This window comes from Colletotrichum acutatum (genome assembly GCF_030867785.1).
Source record: "Colletotrichum acutatum strain CBS 112980 chromosome Unknown BDZ83scaffold_29, whole genome shotgun sequence".
In the NCBI taxonomy this organism is placed as follows: domain Eukaryota; kingdom Fungi; phylum Ascomycota; class Sordariomycetes; order Glomerellales; family Glomerellaceae; genus Colletotrichum; species Colletotrichum acutatum.
Genome location: NW_026849023.1, coordinates 56,602 through 76,256, shown reverse-complemented (window position 1 = coordinate 76,256; position 19,655 = coordinate 56,602). Strand labels below are relative to the sequence as shown.

At 53.9% G+C, this 19,655-nt stretch overlaps 7 protein-coding genes across 7 annotated transcripts; 5 read left to right on the top strand and 2 right to left on the bottom strand.

The window, feature by feature from the left end:
* Positions 1-101: 101 nt before the first annotated feature.
* BDZ83DRAFT_614706 (Alpha/Beta hydrolase protein) lies at positions 102-1,289 on the bottom strand. Its single transcript, XM_060507857.1, has one exon. The coding sequence runs from the start codon at positions 1,073-1,075 to the stop codon at positions 158-160; it is 918 nt and encodes a 305-aa protein (XP_060366837.1). The 5' UTR covers positions 1,076-1,289; the 3' UTR covers positions 102-157.
* A 75-nt stretch (positions 1,290-1,364) lies between these two features.
* BDZ83DRAFT_614704 (alcohol dehydrogenase) lies at positions 1,365-2,776 on the bottom strand. Its single transcript, XM_060507856.1, has 2 exons — positions 2,422-2,776; positions 1,365-2,355 (listed from the first exon to the last, which is right to left on the bottom strand). The coding sequence occupies exons 1-2, from the start codon at positions 2,616-2,618 to the stop codon at positions 1,446-1,448; spliced, it is 1,107 nt and encodes a 368-aa protein (XP_060366836.1). The 5' UTR covers positions 2,619-2,776; the 3' UTR covers positions 1,365-1,445.
* Positions 2,777-3,535: 759 nt separating this feature from the next.
* Positions 3,536-5,258, top strand: BDZ83DRAFT_718190 (chitin recognition protein; the record flags this gene model as incomplete). The annotated part of the gene is made up of 5 exons (XM_060512039.1): positions 3,536-3,634; positions 3,691-4,147; positions 4,220-4,762; positions 4,828-5,037; positions 5,086-5,258. The coding sequence occupies 5 exons, from the start codon at positions 3,536-3,538 to the stop codon at positions 5,256-5,258; spliced, it is 1,482 nt and encodes a 493-aa protein (XP_060366835.1).
* Positions 5,259-6,574: 1,316 nt separating this feature from the next.
* On the top strand, positions 6,575-7,170 carry BDZ83DRAFT_235867 (uncharacterized protein). Its single transcript, XM_060501840.1, has one exon. The coding sequence runs from the start codon at positions 6,716-6,718 to the stop codon at positions 7,103-7,105; it is 390 nt and encodes a 129-aa protein (XP_060366834.1). The 5' UTR covers positions 6,575-6,715; the 3' UTR covers positions 7,106-7,170.
* A 1,711-nt stretch (positions 7,171-8,881) lies between these two features.
* Positions 8,882-10,476, top strand: BDZ83DRAFT_718189 (uncharacterized protein; the record flags this gene model as incomplete). Its single annotated transcript, XM_060512038.1, has 4 exons — positions 8,882-9,147; positions 9,268-9,271; positions 9,308-9,693; positions 9,786-10,476. The coding sequence occupies 4 exons, from the start codon at positions 8,882-8,884 to the stop codon at positions 10,474-10,476; spliced, it is 1,347 nt and encodes a 448-aa protein (XP_060366833.1).
* A 4,814-nt stretch (positions 10,477-15,290) lies between these two features.
* BDZ83DRAFT_718188 (uncharacterized protein) lies at positions 15,291-15,839 on the top strand (the record flags this gene model as incomplete). Its single annotated transcript, XM_060512037.1, has 1 exon — positions 15,291-15,839. The coding sequence occupies one exon, from the start codon at positions 15,291-15,293 to the stop codon at positions 15,837-15,839; it is 549 nt and encodes a 182-aa protein (XP_060366832.1).
* Positions 15,840-18,672: 2,833 nt separating this feature from the next.
* On the top strand, positions 18,673-19,122 carry BDZ83DRAFT_536833 (Carboxylesterase; the record flags this gene model as incomplete). Its single annotated transcript, XM_060503369.1, has 1 exon — positions 18,673-19,122. A coding segment is annotated over one exon (450 nt), but the record flags the coding sequence as incomplete, so codon positions are not given.
* Positions 19,123-19,655: the final 533 nt, after the last annotated feature.

Below are 19,655 nucleotides of genomic sequence, written 5' to 3'. Positions count from 1 at the left end.
GAAGCTCATCCCCGTATGTGGCAGAGCTGGGGAGAAAACAATCACTTGCGATAGCAATGCCTACCAATGAATTCTGAACGCTGATTGCGTGGCTCGGAACTTGGCAACATTGAACAGCTTAGATGAAACTCCAGACCATTATGGCAACTGTCAACTTCTATGCCTCCAACATACTTGCAAGAGTGTCGACAACCTCTCCAATCCGACGTGAAATCAAACTGATGTGCGCCTCCTCTTGAATAACTCTGAGTTCTGCACCTCGAATCATCCCCGCCGCCTCCTCAGCCATCCGCAATGGGACGTTGACATCCTTACCCGCATGCCAGATAGCCAACTTCCCTTCCTGTACAACCAAGTCCTTCAAGTCGAACCCCCAAGGACTCCCGAATAGTTTCGCTTCCCATGCAAATCCACGACTACTCTCACGAAATGCATCGCGCGTGCTCTGCTCCAATACCCGCAAGATCTTGCCATCACCAGCGTACAGTGCTTCCCGATCCTCAACCGGACGACTCTTGAAGGCATCAGCCGTCGCTTGAGCGAGCCTCTCCGGGTGCTCAGAATCCCGAGCGAGATTCCCGACCTGCCAGTCGGCGATGGCCTCGATGAGGCCCGGCGACCACGGCGCAATGTTGAAGAGAAGGCGGTTCATGAGCATCATTCCGCTCAGACCAAGCTCCGACGGGAACATCCCGGAGACGATTGCCACACCGGCAAGACGTGGTGCTGGGATCGAATGAAGGCACGCGAGGGCGTACGGAGCACCGCCGGAGATTCCTAGCACGGCGAAGCGCTGGACTTTGAGGTGGTCTGCTAGGTGAAGGACATCTTTCGGGAATGAAAGGATTGTGCGGTTGGGTTGGAAGGCTGAGCTGCCGTAGCCCGGGCGTGTTACGGCAACGACGCACATGCTGCGTTTGGTGGCTTCTTCATGGACGGGTTGGCCTTCGTGATGGGTGCCTGGGAGGCCGTGGAAGTGGAAGATTGTTGGTTGGTTCAATTGTGGGGTGATGCCAAATGTGGTGTAGCTGAGGGTGCGTCCATCTGGGAGATAGAGAGATTGGTCTTTTGACATGACTACAACTATAAAATGTCGTGCGATGAACCTCTGGAACTATTTACCGTCTCAGATTATACCATAGTAGACTGGATGTTGAATCAACTTGACTGTTTATGGGCGCCACCTGAGCCATATCTGGGGATGCGACGCGATTACGTACGCGAATCCTTCGATAGCAAGCCAATGGCAGTTTCTCATTCTGTCGACGGCCTTTGAATTCCAAGGAATAAATATGGGGGTTATTGATGCGCAATCAAATGAAGCATGTTGATCGGGAATGCTGAGCAGAGTGATATGAGATGTCAATTGCTCTATATGTCTGCATAGAAGGGTGTATATGATCTTGGTATGAAGGTTCCTTGTGAGCTTCAAATGAGACATTGCTTTAGGACTCGACCCTTATTATGCATCTCCCAATCCCTCCCTTCCCACTGTTCACCTTCTCGCACTCTTCCCTCACCGAGTTCAAGTTCGCCAGTTCCACCACTCGAAAAACGCCCTTGACCTTGCCAGTAGCAATAAGCTCCCCAGCCTTCTCCAAGTCCTCCCTGATCTCGGGATTTCCAGACACGAATTCATGCTTGATATTTGTGCCGCGTAACAAGAACGAGTACCAAAGTTGGGCCAATTTCAACACCCAGACAACCCAGAAGGGAACCATTGCGGGCCCCAGGAGCTCTTCCGTCAAGGCTGGCGGGGGAATCGATGCGATGGACATGAGTATGCCCGCCTTGGGGTTAAGAAGCGGTACTCCAGGACCCATAGTGTTCCACTGTGTATTGAACATGAAGTCCACGCTTCCTTTGGGCACCACAGAGCCGACGTCCGTGGTTGTGTAATCAACCAGTTGATCAACCATCCCTGGCAGATACTGCTCTACGAGGCTCATCTTTGGAGTCGAAACGGTGGAAATAATCTTCCTGGCGCCAAAGACGTTCTTGGCAACTTGAATCGCGCTGAAGCCTCCACCGCTCAGAGCTCCGGGGATGAAGACGGTCTTGCCTTCCAGCGTTTCCTCTCCTGCGATGACGAGCCCGCGTCTAATGGTCTGGTACGCCGTGACGGTGTAGCCCAGAAGCGAGGCAGCCTCTTCGAAGCTCGTGTGTGACGGCTTGGGCAGTAAAAGTCTCTCAGGCCCAACGGCGTACTCGGAGCAGAAGCCTGGGTCGGGGATGCTGAAGGCTGGCCGCGTGAAGCACAGTCCGTAAACTGCGTCGCCTACTTTGAGCGTTTTGACGCCCGCGCCGACAGCTGCGACGATTCCGGAGCCCTCGCAGCCAATCTTGATGGGAAAGCTGAAGACAACAAGTTGTTAGCCCTACTGATGAAGGTTGGTCCATTGGGCCCAGTGCTCAGCGTACCTTTCTTTGCGTAGCGCAACGATCGGAGAACCCTGAGATCTCTGGCAGTCGCCCGTCATAACAGCTCCAGACTTTACCCGAATTATCACGTCCGTGGGGCTGGTAATGGTCGGCACCGACACCTCAGCTACTTCCCAGCCGGCTGGACTGCAGTGCTTCGGCGCGACGAGAGAACGCATTGTCTGAGGGAAGACCATGTTTGATATTTGTCCTTCTTGATTTGATGATATCCAGAGTGAAACTACATCTAATATGATGGACTAATGTTCTTTTAAGTTTTGATGAAAGCAGGCAGCAATAAGTGTGCGAACGGAGTCTTCTAGTCTCGGTCGGCGGTTTCGGTGGGGCATTCGGCGGTCTCGGCGGCACGGCCCCACCGAAAGCACCGAACATTTCGGCCGCCCGGAAAGGCTCAATCGCGGGGTCACACGAAACAAAGGAAAGATGGTACCGTGCGAAATGACGCTGAAATCAACCTCAATAGTCAATCCATTAGATTCTGCACATTTCTGACGCGTCGCGTAGAGGATGGCCCAACCCCCCTCTTCACGCGATCTTGCCCTTTATCGGCTTTGGTGGCAGGATGAGTCAAGGGGTAACGGTCGCCCTTGTAGAAAAGAGGGAACGTGACGGGGAAAGTTGGATTGGCGACGCCATCGGACTCTGTCGCGGAATTCTGCATCGCAATAACTTCCAGCGGGGAGGGAGGACTATTTCCACCGCATTTCTTTTCTAGACACTTTCCGCCCACGGCAGGACCGCAGGAGAGAAGGAGGGGTCTTGATGGGGGGGGGGGGGTTCGCGCCTGGCTCTTGGAAGATGGAAGATGTAGATTGTGGGAGGTGCGATTGTCCCTGTACTTTCCAGATGTTATTTAGAGCAAGAAGGACCCTCGAATTGCTTCCATCATGAGGAAGCAGCCAGCAAGTGCACTCGCCATCCCAGCTTCCTAGACCTGGGCGCCGACGTCATCGTTACTGAAGTCCTCGTTGCCTCCAGCATCACGAAGACTGCCGCGTTCAAGCCAACATTGGATGCTAGAAATTGGTCGACCTCTTTTGTGTCTTTCTTCCTACTTGTCTGTCTTTGATACCGCATACACCACTTTGCTACAATGGCGCTGTTTAGTGTGTTCGCCTTGTTGAGCATAGCAGTCTCATGGTGTTCTGCAGCTTTCGACCCAACTTCGAAGAACAATGTTGTTGTCTACTACGTAAGTAGACGCACTTCCAAGTCGTTGTCATGATTCTGTGGCTAACAACACGACAGGGGCAAGGTCCGAATCAGGGCGACCTGATCAGCCAATGCCAGCAGCCCGAGATCGATATAATTGTCCTCTCGTTCGTGCACCTATTCCCAGCCCAGGCGAACGGATACCCTGGAACAAATTTTGGTAATCGATGCGGCGGCCAAGTTTACCCGGGCCCTGGCTTCAACGGTGTCCTCGACCCTTCGAAGGATCAGTTGCAGTCAAACTGCCCTAGTCTTAATGCACAGATTCCAGTATGCCAGCAGCAGTATGGCAAGAAGATCCTGCTGTCGCTCGGAGGCGGCGTAGTATCATACCAGCTCACAGGCAGAAACGAGGGTGAACTCCTGGCAACTTACTTGTGGTACATGTTCGGACCGAAAGACCCCAACTGGACAGGACCTCGCCCATTCGATTACAACGGACAAGCGGTTGAGGTTGATGGGTTCGATATGGATATAGAGCATCCATCCACAGGTTTGTTGACATCTTTGCCGTACCCTTATCCGTGCATTTCATGAGTGGCAGCTGATACTTAGTTGCCTACAGACAACTCGGAAGGCTACATTGCCCTGGTGACCCTTCTGCGTACATTTTACGCAACAGCCTCGAAGCAATACTATCTGACTGGCGCTCCTCAATGCGTCGTTCCAGATGCCAATATGGCTGCTATGATCTCCGCCGCCAAGTTCGACATGATCTTTGTCCAGTTTTACAACACTCCTAGTTGCTCAGCTGCGACTTGGGCGGCTAGCAATCCGTCCTACACCCCTGGTTCAACATATCAGCAAGCCGGGTTCACGTTCGATGCCTGGGTTCAATGGCTATCAAACACCCCCAGTAGAGACGCAAAGGTGTTCATCACCCTACCTGGTTCTTCAGATGCTGCCAATGCTGGGAACTACATCACCCATCAGCAGGCAAATAATCTCATCAGCGCGTACTACTGCCGGCCATCGTTCGGAGGTGTGGCTGTTTGGGAGGCAACTCGCGGTGACAGCAACCCTTACAACGGCAAATCTTTCCAGGCCACCATGAAGACTTGGCTGCAGGGGGCCGCAGCAGACACGCGACTCGCAAGCTGCCAAGTAGGTGAACGAATTCCAGACAGAGTATCACCCAGCTGACAAACAAGTAGGCGCCATCAACAACGACAGCATCTTCTAACCAACCTTCAACACCGACATCACCGACACAGCCCAACCCCGGCGCGCCTGGTTCTTGCGGTTCCGGTATTGGATCTTGCGGTAGCGGATACTGCTGCAGTGCATATGGATACTGCGGGACGGAAAGTGCTTACTGCGGAACGGGTTGCCAGCCGGGCTTCGGTACATGCAGTGCGGGAGGCAGCTCAGGAGGCAGCTCAGGTGGCAGCTCAGGTGGCAGCTCCGGTGGTAGTTCCGGCGGTAGCTCAGGCAGCGGCGGGGGTTCGGGGCTGCCGGTCGCAAGAGACGGAGTGTGCGGCGCAGGAATAGCTACTTGCCGAGGCAACGGTGACTACCAATGCTGTAGCAAAAATGGATGGTGTGGTAATTCGGATCTCTACTGCGGTGCTGGATGCCAACCCGGATATGGCATTTGCAGTTGATTTGGAGGAGGGAACTTGGGGTCAGGTACATAGATATATTTGGCGTGTTTGTACATGAAAAGGAATAACACCATAGTAATATAAGGGAATAATGTCAGTCGATGAAGCTGGCCGGAGAACTTGTAATCAACTGTAAATATTACCCACCACGCCGTTAAGAAGCTGTCACGTGAGATGGAAGTGTGATGTTGTGGGCATCGAGCTCTTCCCCGGGCAGCGGGCAGTGGGCACAGATGCCATTCTCCACCTGCTGGGATCTTCCTCCACGACTCCACAGCCTCCTACCGTTCCACTCCACTCATCCCACTGCACATCGCAAATCCGATATTCCAACTTCACTGCCTTGCTATGCACGTATACACCTGCTCTCGAATTGCCCCTACCTCTTGTTGGATGACTTGGACCATAACATTGGATGACAACCGATTTCCTGGAGGCGGCGAGTGAAGGCCTCGGATGGGGCGTCGTCGAACCTTCAGATTCAAAGCCCGTTACTGAAACTCTCTGGTTGCCCGCGGCCCGAAGATTACTAACCAATTGTAGTACATGCTGCCGACATGCATACTCGAAACGGAGATGACGGATCCGGGCTCCTCGCGATACGGCAGTTGGGAGAGGCCGGAGTTTTCCCCGAAGGCTACCTCATTCGCGTCTTACGATCAAACCTCTCGGCTCTCGGTGCACCATTCGATGATGGTGGGGACGCTTGGGAAACCTTCTGTGTTGTCGTTCTGTCCGTCCCATCTCGCCAGACCACTTGAAGGCTCGCAGGCGGCTAGACTAAGCCCAATGACTCGCCAACTTCTGCTCATTCCTTCTTATTCCCACACGTCCAGAGTTATGCCACCGGAACGTCAACAAGAAGCTTCTTGTAATTCGCCGAAAAGCTAACCGGCTGCCGGGTTGACGGACTGGCGTTCGATTGATCGGCTCCGATAATGGCGGGAAAAGATGTTTTCTGTTACCAACCAAGCAATTTGATCTATCTCCAATCGACACCCACCTTTTGCACGTGTGTCGTCCATCGAACAAAATCATCACGACTTGATTCAGGAAGTGGTGGTTCCCCCGCGTATGCACGACAACCCTACCGCTATTGCTGCAGCATGCCGACGTCGCTGCCGGTCTCTCCGCTAGGCTGCTGCGGCCAACGACCGAGAAAGATGTCATCCCCATGCGTTGGGACCTCGAGCTAATCTTGGAGCCAAGATGGGAGAACTAGCCCCATCGTGAAACCCGGCTTCGAGAAGATTTGCGGACGGCCCGCTCCTCAGGGGCTCAATGCCGCAGCTTTCTTTCTTGTCAATCAGCCTCTAGCCGAAGATATTGCGGGAGAGGAACCATAGCCTCGGTGCGACCTAAAACCACAACGACATCACAAACCATTACGTGATGTTCTGGCCCCAGTGCGCTGCCCATCTTTTGCATGCCACTAACCTTCGGATGCCCCGCAAACGATGACTCGAGTACCTTACGGACTTGGACTTTTGGGAGGGGGGCTAATTATGCCGACAGCTTTCGGTATGACTGCGGCATGCGATTGTATGCAAAGACATGTGTCTTTCGCCAACACCGTATTTGCGCCTTACTGCAACGCTGCGAGATGCCGAACTCCACCGAATCTCCAGGCTCAAAAGAAGGAAGGAGATGAGATCCGCGCCGGCTCGCTAATCCATGCATCCCGTCTCTCTGATGGCACGTTTCCAGAACGCGCGTTTATATCCTTCCAACGAAAAGCCGCCCTGCCACACCACAATGACCTCACGTCAAGAGTAAGGGCAACGTGCTCCAAGATAATTGCCCGAAATGTCCAATATCCGATAGCTACTATGCGTAAGCGGAGCTAGGAGGACGGTAATTGCAATGGAAGGTTTTCGTCTCTTCAAACCCCAAGCAACCGCGGATTCCATCTTCCAATTACCAAGACGATAGTCGGCGCACGTTCCATGGGCTAGATTTGGGTCGAAACCTTCGCAGTCACTTCCGACAAGCACATCCATGCATCCCGAAGCCTGAGGGGATACGAAGTCTTGTTAATATGAAATGGTTCTTACTTGGACAATTTCCAATGCCCGGAGTGCAACATCCGGCACCGCTACTACGGCTCGTCCAGGGGGCTTTACGGGGTTTGGTCAGGAAACCTCGAGGCTCGAAGTGGTTACACGGCGACCGCGGCATTCCCGCCGTCTTCTTGCAGAACCAGATTAACTCCTGAGAAGCATATGTTGCCAATCTTGGGTGGGAGTTTCAAGCGAAGCATCAAGAAACTCTGCTTTGTCCTCAGGATACAGGAGGTTGTCGGCCACCTCCGCCAGCCCAGGGCTAATCCGAGCAGCTTCTTCACCACAGCTGCACGAGCCACGTGCTCACCACACTTCTTTTTTAACTATCCGTACGGACTTTTGTAATAGAAGAAAAGACCGGCTTGGGTGATCCCAGAGCCAACAGCAGCATCTCGTGTCCGATTCGTCCCTGTACGTTTCTACGCTGACGAGAAGACGGTCCCCAAGCGCAGAATTCGCAGCGAAGATCAGATGCCAAGCTTTCTTCTTTCTGCCCACTTCCTCCCTTCGTTGGGCCTCTCATCCCTCAGCTTCGCAGCCATGAAAGTCTCTTTTGGGGTTAAGTCGCTCGCCCTAATGCCGACGACCAAGTCATGTCCCAATGACACCTTGCCAGGGATCGGCGCCTTAACAGCTGCAGACATGTCCCTCACCGCTTCCATGGCCGATCTTCTGCCGCGCTCGCATTCCATGTCGTTCAATATTTGGCTTTGCTCTCCATTGGGCACCATCAGCAGAGTTCTGGCTGCTCCCTCCACGCTGTCAGTCAGCAAGGGCCATCTTCTTTCAGCGGGAGACTGGAATTGCCCTTGAAAGGATGACCATTTTGCTCACATGCTCTGCGTTTTCGCGATTAGGGGGGGAAAACAGCACCCACTAGCGAACGTTACTTCTGATCCTCATCTCCCATCGGAATGGCCGGCGCTGCATGGTTTCTTCTCTCGCGTTAACGCTTACCCCGACTGGGCCTCTCCTTGGAAGGATGAAGCCGCCGTTTGCTTCCAGCGTGGGTTACCTGCGGCAGAAGGCTGGTTTTCTTCCATGCTGCAGTGAAAAAACGTTCTAGTGCTAGTGTGTGTTGGCTCGCTGAAGGCGACGCCATCCGTACCGTTGTGCGTGTACCGTTCCCTGACTCGCCCATGAAACACGACGTGTTGGGTCCGATCGCAACGCTACTCTGAGTGTTTGCGCTGCTAGCCCAAAGGGCTCGCCTCAAAAACACCAGCCCTCTGCGCATTCTGACTCTCAGCCCCCCTCCTGTGCTCGTCCGCTCTCCGTTCTTGAACCGGCCACGAACGAGCCCAACTTCTCGAAAAGCCAGATCGGGACCCTGCTAGACAATTTTCGATTTTTCACTTCCAATTGTGCATGACGTCGTGGAACCACTCTTTGTTGACCATGCTCTCGGTAAGTTCTGTTGTTTAATCCCTTTTGTCAGTTCCTTCCCTTTCTCATCTCAACTCTCCACTAACACCCACCTCTTCCGACCATGAAGCAAAATACGGAATAATATCTGTTAATGTCTCAGCCTCGCTGCTATGATGTTCAGGCTGGTCAATCATGATGACCCTCCTCTCCCCGCACTTCAAGCTCGAAGAGGTCTCCGAAGATGACATGGTCATTGCATCTCTGGCCTGGGGCTTCACTCTTGGCTTCGGCTGGCTCACAGTATGGACGGCGATCAAGCAGACCACCGCCATGTATAGGCGGCAAGGCGATCGTATCTACCGGAACTCTTACATCTGGATGATTTGGCTGGAGATTCTCGTGTGTACCATCTTCAGCATTATATGTTGGCTGCATCTGAAGGGCATCATACCGCCAAGGTAAGTCACCAGTACTACTTACTCCAACATGTCGTCGATTTGATACTTACTGCCGCCATTTCCAGCTTCGCATTCTACTTTTGCATCTGTAAGTTACTTAGTACGACCTTGCCTGCTGAGCCATGTACTGACCACCACAGTGACCACTTGGGCTCTCCAGGTTCAATTTCTTCTACAAATCATCATTAACCGATGCGCCATTCTTCTTACCAACCAGAAGCGGGCATGGCGACTTAAAGTGGGCGTCGCCGTGCTGATTACCGCCATCAACATTTCCGTCTACAACATTTGGGTGCCGGCTCGGTTACAGGTGTCAGAGAGATATATCGAGATCAACGAGTGGTGGGATCGCTGCGAAAAGGTCATTTACCTTATTGTCGATGGCGCGCTCAACATTTACTTCGTCCGCATTGTCCAGAAGAATTTGGTTACCCACGGCCTAACCAAGTACAAGCGACTGACGCAGTTCAACATGTTCATCATTGGGTTTTCTCTGAGCATGGACGTGCTTATCATTGCGATGATGAGCCTCAACAACACATTTGTGTAGGTGGTCTTGTGCGAAACCCAAACTCTCGTTGTGGACATAGCGATGGGTTTTGGGTAAGTGTGCATAGCGTACTAACGTTGCTCTCCAGTTACATGCAATTCCACCCTTTGGCGTACATGGTCAAGCTCAAGATCGAGATGTCGATGGCCGAGCTGATTGGAAAGGTTGCTCGGAAACGCGATCTCGGCATTCTATCTGCTGCCGACTTCAACGGCAACAACCGAGACTCGTACCAGCCATCCGAGTACAGCTTGCAATTACCTACTTACGCTAGAGGTCGCCCAGTTGGAGGAATCGATGCAACGATCAGCAGCCAACCCCCGAATCCCATCGAACTCAACAACGTGACGAAACCAAAGATACCCGCATTGCGAGGAATTAACGTCGCTGCGGTCAGCTCCGGTCCGAGCAGTAGGCGACCTTCCATAGGTGCCGCGAACGCTACCGACGCAGACGGACAGCCCAAGATGGCGATTTACAGAACGCGGGAGGTGGTTGTCGAAATTGAAAGGGTTCCTCCTACTCAGAGCCACCAACCGAGTACGAGCCAGGCGAGCCAGCTAACCCTCGACGACTCTTTCGATATCACAAACTTTGAGGACGATTCGTCGATCAAGGGTCTTTCGGCGGCTCAGAAATCGCTGGCACTGCCAAACATCCAAGCCCCGTGGGCGACGCAAGAATTTAGCACCAAGATATGGGACGGCACGAATTGCGACGAGGATCCCACCCTGCCGACGACGATCGCGAAGATTGGATCATGGCCAAAAGACACCTGAAAGAGGGGTTACAAATCAAGCACACTAGCACTATCGAGACCACACAGCCGAGGCAAGATGTCTGGCCAAAGTGGACCCCGACCACGCTCAGACAGAACCGAGCGGGTTGATGCGGCGGGCGAAGCTTGGATGACGACTAAGGGACGCCACACATCACCCAATCGCTAGATCTGTCGCTGGGTGGGAAACCCTAAAAAGAAATCGGTTGAACGCCTCTTCTCCTCCCCCCTTTGTACGCCACATTCCCTCGTGCGGCTGTCTCAACCCTTTGAGTCTCGCAACGCTGTGGTGGAGGGGATGGTGGATTCGATACGCCTGAGACCCCCTCCGTTCCTCAAAGGGCTCGATGGCGTTCAGTTTCAGCACTGCGGTTTCACAAAACGTTGCTGCAGAGATCTGGATCCGTAAATTCGATCCAGAGAGTCATCATCGTCGACTCGACGGGCTGAGCTGTGTGGGAAGAACGATTTAGTCGGGGACACCTGTCGGCGCACTGCCGAATCTAACCCACACCCAGTACTCCATCCCACTCTGACTTCTCCACGAATACAATTATCAACATGTTATGAAATCAAAATTAGACGAAGGCGAGCATGGCAGGCAAGACCTCGGCTGGATACAACCCGTTGCCTTGGGGATTGCGTGGGAAGTGCCACTTTCACCGGTTATGAGCGACGGAGTAATTTTTCTGGTTCTTTGATCTAGGCCGACGCACCAGAAAAAGCCATGGTCACCGAGCAAGGCGTTCTACGGCCGGGACAGACTTTTGCGGGATATCATTTTTTGTGATTTTTTCATTAATGATACATGGGCACAGGAGCGCGAGCTCCTATTGTTATCTTTCAGGAATACCCCCGAGCTAGGAAAAAATATGAGTTATCGGTATTGATGAGGCTACTTCAATGCCTTCATCGTTGAATATGACTTCCATCATGCTCGCATACTGTGAAGACGAAGTTTATGTGAGCAATGCTATCAGTGTGTGGCATGCTGTGTGCGGCTCTTTGCCAAGGGAGTCGGAAAATATTGACACGTCCGCGGGTGGATATTCGAAGTCAGCGGATTGGCACGGGTATCCTGGCCGTTGTTGCACCAGTGTTTTCCTTTGGTGAACGTTTCGACTATGTTGGATTTATGGTGCTTCATACGCTGGGCGCGGCGGCTGGGTCCCGTACGGGACGGTAGCACCCGCTTCTTCCGTTCCCCCCCTCATCACGGTTTTGTGACAAGAAGGTTGTGTGATTGGTGTTGCTTCTAGCGTTTGTTGGTGATTTGGTCTTGGCGACTATATTTGCTTCTGCTATGCTAGAGACTGTGTGTAACATGATGAGAGGTAGGGAGTTGCGGCCTAAACGATTGTGGAACCTGAATATGCAACTTTAAGTGATATGCTTATCTTACAAGCATATATATAACTGAACAGGAATGGATCCAGAGCACGAATAGTTGATTTCCCTCAGATCCTCGATTCCAAGTTGGCGGCAAGCAGGACCACGATGGGATATGCTACCTCGATTATTTCAGCCTCCCTCGGCCTTCTGGATAAGCAAACCCAAACTCTGTCTTATTCAGCATGCAGGCCATCTCAAGCCAGGTGAAGAGCTTCCCATCATCGGTCAGTCCGCTTGGCTTGAGGCTTCCCAAGTCGTGACAAACTCTTTAGACTTTTTGCTCCCTGTCAAAGATTCGCTTCCTCGATTTGATCCCTGTTGTACTTCTCTCTTCGAAACCAAGTGTAGCCATGTTCTGATAAAGGCGCACGCAGGCAAGCCACTTGAAGAGCCGGCGGCCGGGCGGTCCACTTTCTCCGGCACTCGGATCCGGAGACAATGACCGGCTCCGAACAGAGAAGCATTCGGAGGCAGACCAGGAAACAAGAACCCGCACCTCAGCCCCCCCTTTTCGCACTCCTGATTAAAAGCAAGGGGCGCGGGGGGGGGGGGGTGAGTGGTTTGTCGGAGCAGGTCAAATTTGCGTCCTTTGTATGAGTTAAAGATGCAGTGCAAAGGTGCACGGCCACCTTTGTCAACCCCCCCCCCCCCCTTCCCCTTTCTCTCTGCTCATGTCCTCTCCTTGCCCAATAAGCGAGCAGAGGCCATGCACCCCAGCATTCCAAGGCCCTCTGTGTGACTTGGGAGTGCAGTTTAGGGCTTTACATAGCAGTTCATTGGATCTGGGGGAAGTGAGTGCAAATCAAGTGTAAAAACCATCACCCTGCATCAGCGTCCAAGCCGTCACGACTGACGGCCGGTAATGAGATCGGAACCGCAGCAAACCAAGCTTTTGTAGCGACACGCATACGAGACCGCTCGCCTTGTTTGACGGATTTCAATAAATGACCATACTCTGGAAAGCCTTGAGAGGGTGATCAAGACTGGAGAGGATCCGCCGCCATCGTTCGTCTTCAGCCTGTTCGAGAAGGGTGTTGAAGACCCTCTGCGTGAGTTAAGAATGCAGTGAACTGCACCGCCTATGCACCCACAAAGCAGCCAAGTAAGCAAGCCCCCCTTCGAGGACCGTTTGGGTGGGTTAAAGGTGCGGTGAAATGCGAGTGTGATGCAGCTGGGCTGAGTAGGCAACACCATCACGATCGCCTTGGACGCCTGTTTTCGGTAATGGCTGAGGGGTTGTGGTACGCGGATGACTTCGGCGGACGTGTTCAGTCGCTCAGGTATGGTTGCGCCAAGGCTGAAGATACGCTCGTGCAAAAGTTTGGTTCACTTTGTCACTTCCTTAGTCCCGGTACCCGAATAGGTCACCAGTTTGACATCATGCCGGGCTCTATAGCCGCCAGTCTTTGCTTTACTCGCATCGTAACGCAGCTAGGTTTTAGAGCCCTCTACCCTCCTTCCCATATTGTGGCATCGAGCTCGCTGTTCGGTTCTGAGGTACTTTTTGATGTTATTCGGGTTTACAGAGCTTTCCGACGTGTGCTAATCTTCTACGATCTCTACTTGAGCAGTGAGCCCGGCCGTAGGTGTCAGGCGGTGCAAAAGACCCACTTCCACCGGCGACCGGCTCCGATCATCGTGTAACGGAGCGGGAGGCCTCCGCTGGCAAGTCGGGGCACTGAACCTGGGCCCCATCTACAGTCACTGACTTTCGTTCCTTCTCGGACGACACAGAAACTAACCTCTCCTTTTGCTGAGCTATAATTGCAGTGCAACGAAGAGGACGTCGTAGCTGACCCGCCACGCGCCCTTTGCGTGAGTTAAGAATGCAGTGCAGTTGGCCACGTTACACCACCAGTGCTGGGAACGACAACCAGTTTGCCAGTGCCCAAGTGGATGATGGAGGTCCGACCCGCGATGGTGAGGGTTAATCGCCAAATTAAGCCCTTGAAAATCAGTAACAGCCATAGGCGAATCCTCTCTATTTCACCATTGCGCAGCAGCTTCGCTTGAAAGGCCTGAAACTATCGTTTTCTAAGGGCCATCACTAATCTCACCACCGCTATTGACTCTTACTCTCGACGCTTATCTGAGCACGTCGAAGATCCTTCGAGTGAGTTGAAATCGCAGTGAAAAATAGGGCTGCGCGACGAATAAGCACACCAGGTAAGGTACCTACTCAAGGTATATGCGAAAAGAGGCAACGGCGCCTCTCGGCCGGCCCGCTTCACCAGTCACCTCTTCATCATCAAGCCACAAGCTGCACCGCCGGCTCTTACTTCGTGCTTCGCAGCCAGCTAAACTCTTCAAGGGCTCACTTTCTCCCATTTCTGCGCGTCTGCTCCCAAACAAGGTCTCAGATGACGACTCCTCCCTCGTATCGCAAACCCCTCTAATTGGTCACCCAATAAACTCGACACATCCCGTCGCAAAGCCCGGGCGACCTCGGTGCACGCGGGGTACCGCACCGGCTCCCTCCCGACAGCTCCGCTGAGGACCGGTGGGATACCTAGTTATCGAGCCAAAAGAATTCCCGATGGTGGTACAGCATCACACCATCCAACAGGCGGTTCCGAGTCCCGAGTCTATTGGATGCAACCAACTAATTGTTAGTGTCTCCCTCCCTTACCTCTAACCTCCCCGATTGCCGGTTGCCGGGCAGCAGCCAGCCCCCGTGGCTGCGGCCGATCCGACGCCAATGAGAAGCCCAGCACATCAGACTACCAGTGAGTAAACTACTGCACGTCGGACGGATGTAACGACGCGGGCTGGCAAGCTTGGTAGCTTGGGAGCCTCCAACCAACGGCTCAACGCGATTTTTCCTTCTCCCCTTTTCCCTTACGTTTTTTTCCCATTCTCCACACAAAGGAGGCTCCTCCCAGCATTCAAACCACGCCATTACGGGGGGAGGATCGACTCCCACTAGACAACGGGACCAGTCTCCCAATCAACGGCCCAAATATTAATAGGATCGACCGCGGGGAAGATAGAGAGGATGGTGGATGCACAGCTAAACCTGCATTGCAGACTTGCAGGCTTGCGGCTGGGGCACTGCCGGGATGCGCAGAAAGGCTTTCAGCTTTTTCGTTTGTTGTCACACGTCAGACTGGAGCCACCGCGCCCATCAGGATCCAGGGAAACAATACACGACAAAAAGCAAGGAAACGGAGAAGAAAGAAAAGGGATGGGATTTTCTTGGTCTCGCTAAAAGACTTGGTAGAAAGAGCAAACCCCATATTTACTTACCTCCCTTCCCCTTTTCGCTCCGCTCTAGTGATTCCACTTCACTTCTCTATTCTCATCTCGCAGCCGCCATCACCAGTGACTGAAGCATCAAAAACGAACATCACGATACCTCACCTCCTAATGCCAACCACACCACAACCTCACACCACCTCCCAACCTCCAAACCAAACCGCAAACATGTCTTCCACAGCAGTATCAACAGGCACCGCCTCCGCCCCCTCGGCAACCACAACATCAACCTGCACCGCGAGCCTCTACGACACCCCCGAACACGACCGCGTCTGCGCGATGCCCTACGGCGGCAACCACACAGACATAATGTCCGCCTGCTGCAACGACGCAGACGTGGTCGCCTACTACGACAACTGCGGCCTCTACTGCCTCGCCCTCGACCAATCCGTCAAAGACCTCCAAGACTGCCTCTTCGAACAGGGCGCGGGCTACACCGAGGTCTTCTGCCGCGACAACGGCAACGTGAACGCCTCCGCCACGGCGACCGGCAACGTTGACCCGCCCGCATCGGCGCAGGCGAGCGTTGTTGCGTCGGGCGGTTCCGGGTCGGGAAGCGGTTCTTCTTCGGCGAGCGGGAGCGGGAGCAGCTCGAGTTCCACGTCTTCCGCGAATGCGGCCGCGGGTGTGCATGTCCCTGCCGGGGTGAACACGCTTGGGTTGACTATTGGCGCTCTGCTGCTCTCCGCTGCGACATTCGGTGCTCTTCAGATCTAAGAAGAAGATCAATTATTCGAGAAGAAAACAAAGCTATTCAAATGGGGCGATGGAAATGAACATGGCTGGGCTATGGAGGTCCCGGATATGAAGTGACAAACGGCCGATCAACATAATGAGATCACATCACAACAGTACGATATTACTCGGTGAATACGGCCGAAGGCAGCTACCTAGACCAGCTTAATAGCAGCAGAGTACGGAGAAAAGCACGCGATACCCTGTCTGCGTTCACAGGAGGAAAATGTATTTAGCATGTTGTTCAATCAAGTTAGTATCAAAACTTAAGGAAACGAAGCCGCCTGCCGCGCTCACCGTTCCATGGAGCACTTGAAATCATGTAAGCTGACGAGTGTTCCTCGCGAATTCTCACCCGAGGCTCGCAGCCCCGAAAGGCGCCCTAAGTGACCTGCGGTCGCATAGGCGGCACCTACCTTTGTACATACCTTGGGAAATGCACCATCTCACAACCCGCGAACCCGCCAGCGCCCGTCTTTCCACTAGGATTGGATAGTGATTAGGCCTACTGGCCGGTCCTCTATTCCAGTCTAGCCAAAGCAAGGTACAATGCAAGGACTTCACTGCGATTTGAACTCACGCAAAGTGTCTGCGATATGCTCACCTGAGATGGGAGGTAGGGAGCAAGAGTCAGCGACAGCGGCGGTGGCGGCGGCGGCGGCGAGAGTGGTGGCTGCTCCCAAATTACTAGAAGAAAGCGGAGGGACGTTGGTCACGGAAAGATGTTGCACGGGCAATGATCGGAAGGAGAGAATTTGACTGCAAATATGTCGCCTCATGGGCTGACTTTTTGTGATTGAACCTTACTATCGCAAGCCAGCACTGCTACACTGTCAACTTGGACGCTGATTCGCATTTCCGCTCTTCGGGCATTCATGTCGCGCAGCTTCTACATCCTGCAGCGTAAGCAACACTGTGGGAGTTTAGGTACGAGCTCACGCGGAGAGCCTGGGCGTGCTGAGGCAGGTGACTTAGCTTTGCTGGGTGAGATTCACTTCAGACGGGCGGGCTATGAAACGCCTTCTTTCGCTCATGACGAGGAGAGCTTCGTCTTCGTGGCGTTCAAGAAAGAAGCGCTGCACTTGATGGCTGCAAATGGGCTCAAGGTGCTTTGCCCCGACGAGCCAGTGAATGCCTCCCGCTCGATGATTCCGGACCACCGTGACCGGCTGCCTGTGGAAGTGAGTCTTTTGCACCGCCGTGTGCAGTACCTAAGGGTGGCTCGTTGCTCAAGTGTTAAATCGCGGAAGCTCATCACAACCAAAATGCGCAATGATCACAAACTGCCGCGTCCAACGGTTCCAGGTAGCCAGATGGGTTCTATGGTATGGTAGTCATGAGAAGTTTAGAGGGCGGAGGGGTTGGGAACCTGACTCCAGCGGACCCGTTAGTGTCTCTCGGCTCAGTGGCTCCGGATTCACCGGGACCGGATCTCAGCTGCCGGTAGAGAGTGGGCCCCGGGCCGTCCCCTCGCAGCCCCCGAGACTGAATGGCTTGCTGCTCACCTTATCCGTTCAACGAATACATCCATTCTTCTCGGAGGAAATAACCCATCGCTCCCAGTGATTGCACTTCATCAATTGACAAGGTAGACGCACTTATCACACAAAGAGAACGCCACGACCAGTGGAACCAGTCAACCAGGTAGATGCTACAGTACTAGGACCTAGAGAAGATGGAGGGATCTTTGCTTCATGATATGCACCATACTGCCTGGCCTGCTGTAGACAGGCATATGCGGGAAGTACTCTGTGGTAACATACAAAATGAAGAACTGGGAGAAAGCGTGAGAAGGTGCGAGGCTAGATTGTGGATAGTGCGACTATCGATGATGTAGTAGCAAGACCGTAGAGAGACTTTACCCAGTACCAGAGAACGAAACCCACTGCTGGACTAGCATGGCCTTGGATGATCCTGAAGCTTAATAGAATCGGCATGCACCACTAACCACAAAGTCGGATTCAGACATCTCCAGACAGAGTTTGTTGCGTCAAAGGTGCATTACCCGGCTACCATATACCCTCGGCTACCATACCTCGGCTAGGACATGATACCAGGCCCACATGAGCCCCAAAAGATGGTATTTGCAGCTGGCCCTCTTAGCACCGCGGGAAAATGCTAAATGACACGAATGACGATCTCCACGGGCCCAGCACTCTGGTAACCATTGTGCGAGGGCGTCGGGGAAAAGCAATGACCCCCCTTGCGGGGAAACAATCTGGGGAAATCGCAGTGTACCCCAGAGAATCTCCACATTCTCCGCATCTGAACATCTCTCTTTCATCTCTACCCCATATCGGCAGTTCATCTGATCTCGACTTCTGCTGAACATTCTTCCTGCCATCCTTGCCATGCCCATGTTTCCCCCCCGCGATCTCCAGCTTGGCCCCAGCCGGGCAGCCGGGCCTCTGCCGGGCCTCTGGCTATAAAGATCCCATCGTGTTCTCCCGCCAAGAAAACTGATGTGATCTACAGCTAGATCTCAGGCACGGCATTACACCTCGAGAGGAAAGCGGAACACCAAGCTCAATCAAACTTCCGTCATGTTGTTTGTCTCGACAGCCAGTGCGGCCGCGCTGCTGCTCGCGGCCTCGCCTGCGCTTGGTGCCGGCATCCCAGCGAGCGGTAACGCTACCAACCCTGTCATCAACCTTGGCTCGGCTGGCTCTTACCTAGGCGTGGTCCAGAACAATGGAACGTATGTCGAAACTCTCACTCGAACCTTGCACCCTCGTCCTTCCTTTGTCTTTGATCCTCCCGAGACAAAAAGTAGCTGACTCTGAAATTTCTTGGGCTCGCGAAAAGTGTCGCCTCCTGGAAGGGAATCCCGTACGCCGAGCCCCCAGTCGGTTCGCTCCGCTTCATGCCTCCCAAGGCCCTCGGGGCCCGGGGCTCGGACGTCGTCGACGTGACAGACAACGCCCTGCGGTGCGTACAGTTCGCCGGCGCGCCGTACGGGGTCGTCAACAGCAACATTGTCGGTCCGCGCTCCGGCCCCGGACAAGAAGACTGCCTCAAGCTGTGGATCTGGAAGCCCGCCAAGGCCAAAGCCGGCGACAAGCTCCCCGTCATGTTCTACATCCACGGCGGCGGTCTGCAATACAGCGCGGCGCCCAACAACGACTTTAGCGACTGGGTCGGCCAGAGCCAGGACTTCATCGCCGTCAACGTCGGCTACCGCCTCGGCGCTCTCGGCTTCATGGCCCACCCGTCCCTGCCCTCCGCCAACGCCGGTCTGCTCGACCAGCGCCAGGCCCTCCGCTGGGTCAAGCAGAACATTGCGGCCTTTGGCGGCGACCCCGGTGACGTGACCGTCATGGGCCAGTCTGGCGGTGGCTACGCCGTCGTCTCGCAGATGGTGCTCTACGACGGTGACAACCAGGGTCTGTTCTCCAAGGCTGTGCCCCGTTCCGTGCAGAGATCTCCCAGCTTCCGCGTAGACGAGCTCGCGGACCGCAACGCTGAGTATTTTACGCTGCTCAACTGCACGAGCGGACAGGCTCAGTTGGACTGCTTTCAAGGTGCCCCTGTTCCTGCACTGGTGAATGCCTACAACGCCTTGACCAAATACAAGGCTTCTTCAGGGTATGAAACCACACCTTGAAACCCCCCATATGCTGGCGCAAAGATGCTGGCGCAAAGATCACCATTTTCCTCGGCTAACGTTTTTTCTCGGACCTGCCAGCGAATTCAATAACCTCACCTTTGGCAGCTCAGGCGCCTTCTTGCCCATGATCGACGGCGTCACCCTGACCGACTCGGTCACGCGGCTCTTCAAGAAGGGCAAAGTCGCCAAGG